Below are 2,108 nucleotides of genomic sequence, written 5' to 3' on the forward strand. Positions count from 1 at the left end.
GATTAGAATCAACTATGTTGGTATTGACTAAAGGAAATCAAATCTATTTTTGCTTCACAGTCCAAGTAATTGATTATCATCCTCATTCAAAATTTACTTTTATATGCTCAGTCACATAGTTTTGTGCTAAAATAGGATCAAATATGGGGGGTGGGGGGAAGGCCACTCTTTGTTATTGGCCAGGAGTCTGTTTTCAGAAAAGGAAACAATGTCATGATAAATTAGAGTTGTTATCACAGAAGGATTTGATACCTTTCCTGATAGTTTCACAAGTCTTATTTTCTATTATGAATTCCATTTAATTTTCACTGCATTTATAATACTTCATTTTATTCCAAGTGATGTTATTTGATGTTTCTTCATAAGGGTCCTACAATTTCATGGCATTTCTTCTCTTCTTTTTTAGGCTGCTTCAGGTGTTTCAGATAAAGCGCAAGCTGGTAAGTTGGCATTGGGTTGGATTTTTCCTCCCATGTGTCTTCAAATAAAATTGTATCTGAAAGTACACATTTTAGTAGGTGTGTAAAATTTATAAATCTCATCAAATTCTGGAAAAATTGTTGAATATATGAAAAACATAAAAAATATATAACACTTTCTAATATAATCATCACATTGTGTTAGCATAAGCGGTTTTCTTCTTGTGGGTTTCCCTGGAACTATAATTAGAATCTTTTGCTTTTCTTTAAGATAAATAATTACATTTTTACTGACTAAGGAATGGAAATCAGTTATCAATAACCGTCATTTGTTTTATAATCTATAGTAGTTTATTCAGTAGTAACAGGAAAGAGTATCTTGATTTTAATTTTTTTAAAGTTTTTAAAGTTCTATCACCAAAGATATGATTAACAAGCAACCTGAGTAATTGTATTTTGTTAAAAAGTACGTTTTATGCTCTCTTTTGGTTATAACTATTTAATAGTGAGGAAATGGATAAGAATTGATGAGAACCATGGAAATACTAAAATTTGGATGTGGGTTGGTGGGCTTATGTGCGTGTTGTGTGTTTCTTTCTTCCTCAATATTATTTTAAATCGTTTATGTAAAAATTGTTAATTTTATTTAAAAAAACAATGAGGTTAAAAGAAAGATGTGCTACCAAAATTGAAAAACAGGGCTTGATTCTTAAGCATTTAAGGGTAATGTTAGAAATCTGTATTTTTATTTAAGAAGGAACTATGGGGACTAAGTGGTAAGGAATTGCATTGCCAACCCAAAGGCATGTGGTTTGAATCCACCAGCTGTTCTGTGGGAGAAAGATGGGCATTCTCCTACCATGTAATTAACTGCCTCTGAAAACCTGCTGGAGGGTCAACCATGAGTCAGTTCTGACTGGATGATACATGACAACTGGTACTTAAAAGAAGAAAACATACTGACAAGTGATGTTACACTAAGCATTAACCTTTGCTGGATGTAGGTTCTGTAATAAGGATATCAACTCCTGATTTCAGCAATTGTCCTTAGATGGTCTTCAAACAAGAGTGCTCATGGTTCGCATCCTTCCGTGAACTAACCTTTTCTCTCTGTTCAGCCTATGCCTGGCTCCTTCAATTTAATATATTGAATAGTAGTCTTTCAGAACAGAAAGAAAATATTGAACTGACATCATGTGACAATTCACGAAGAAACACATAGTATAGTTTTAAAATTCGCTTAAAACATTAAACAAATTCTGATTACAGTTCCAAAGCCCCAGAATGTCCCAAGTTGATCATGATGTTGTTAGAACAAGAAATAATGATTTTGAGGAGGATATACATCAAAAAGAAAAATTAAACCAAAAGTTCAATTTTATCTAGGTTTGTTAAATTCTCCATAACTCCTAAGATTTGATGCAATTTAAACAAAATATGGAACAGAGCAAGTTGCCATCTCATTCTAGAATATCAGAAATTATTACTTGCCCAATGAAAAAGTTAGATGTGAATTATTTTGCAAGAGGTGGGCAAAGGGGGTTATCCTCACATTTATTTGAGCAATTTCAATATGATGAATAAGAACATGTTTTAATTAAAATCCTCAATTATTTTTATTTTTACATATTGCTATTATTAGTGAATCAGGGACCTAATGGAACAAAGAAAACAGCCATAGTTTAATAC

At 32.0% G+C, this 2,108-nt stretch overlaps 1 protein-coding gene across 2 annotated transcripts in view; it reads left to right on the plus strand.

Moving 5' to 3' along the window:
* DLC1 (deleted in liver cancer 1) overlaps window positions 1-2,108 on the plus strand; it is a 563,336-nt gene that overhangs the window by 311,885 nt on the left and 249,343 nt on the right. Inside the window, exon 4 of one of the 2 annotated variants that reach the window (XM_006893561.1) lies at window positions 407-440. The exons of the other annotated variant lie outside the window; for it this stretch is intronic. Within the exon in view, the coding sequence (XP_006893623.1) occupies window positions 407-440 (34 nt within the window). The remainder of the gene's footprint in view (window positions 1-406; window positions 441-2,108) is intronic. 2 annotated transcript variants of the gene reach the window in all.

This window comes from Elephantulus edwardii, unplaced genomic scaffold (assembly GCF_000299155.1).
Source record: "Elephantulus edwardii isolate Elephantulus edwardi_28Jun2011 unplaced genomic scaffold, EleEdw1.0 scaffold00128, whole genome shotgun sequence".
In the NCBI taxonomy this organism is placed as follows: domain Eukaryota; kingdom Metazoa; phylum Chordata; class Mammalia; order Macroscelidea; family Macroscelididae; genus Elephantulus; species Elephantulus edwardii.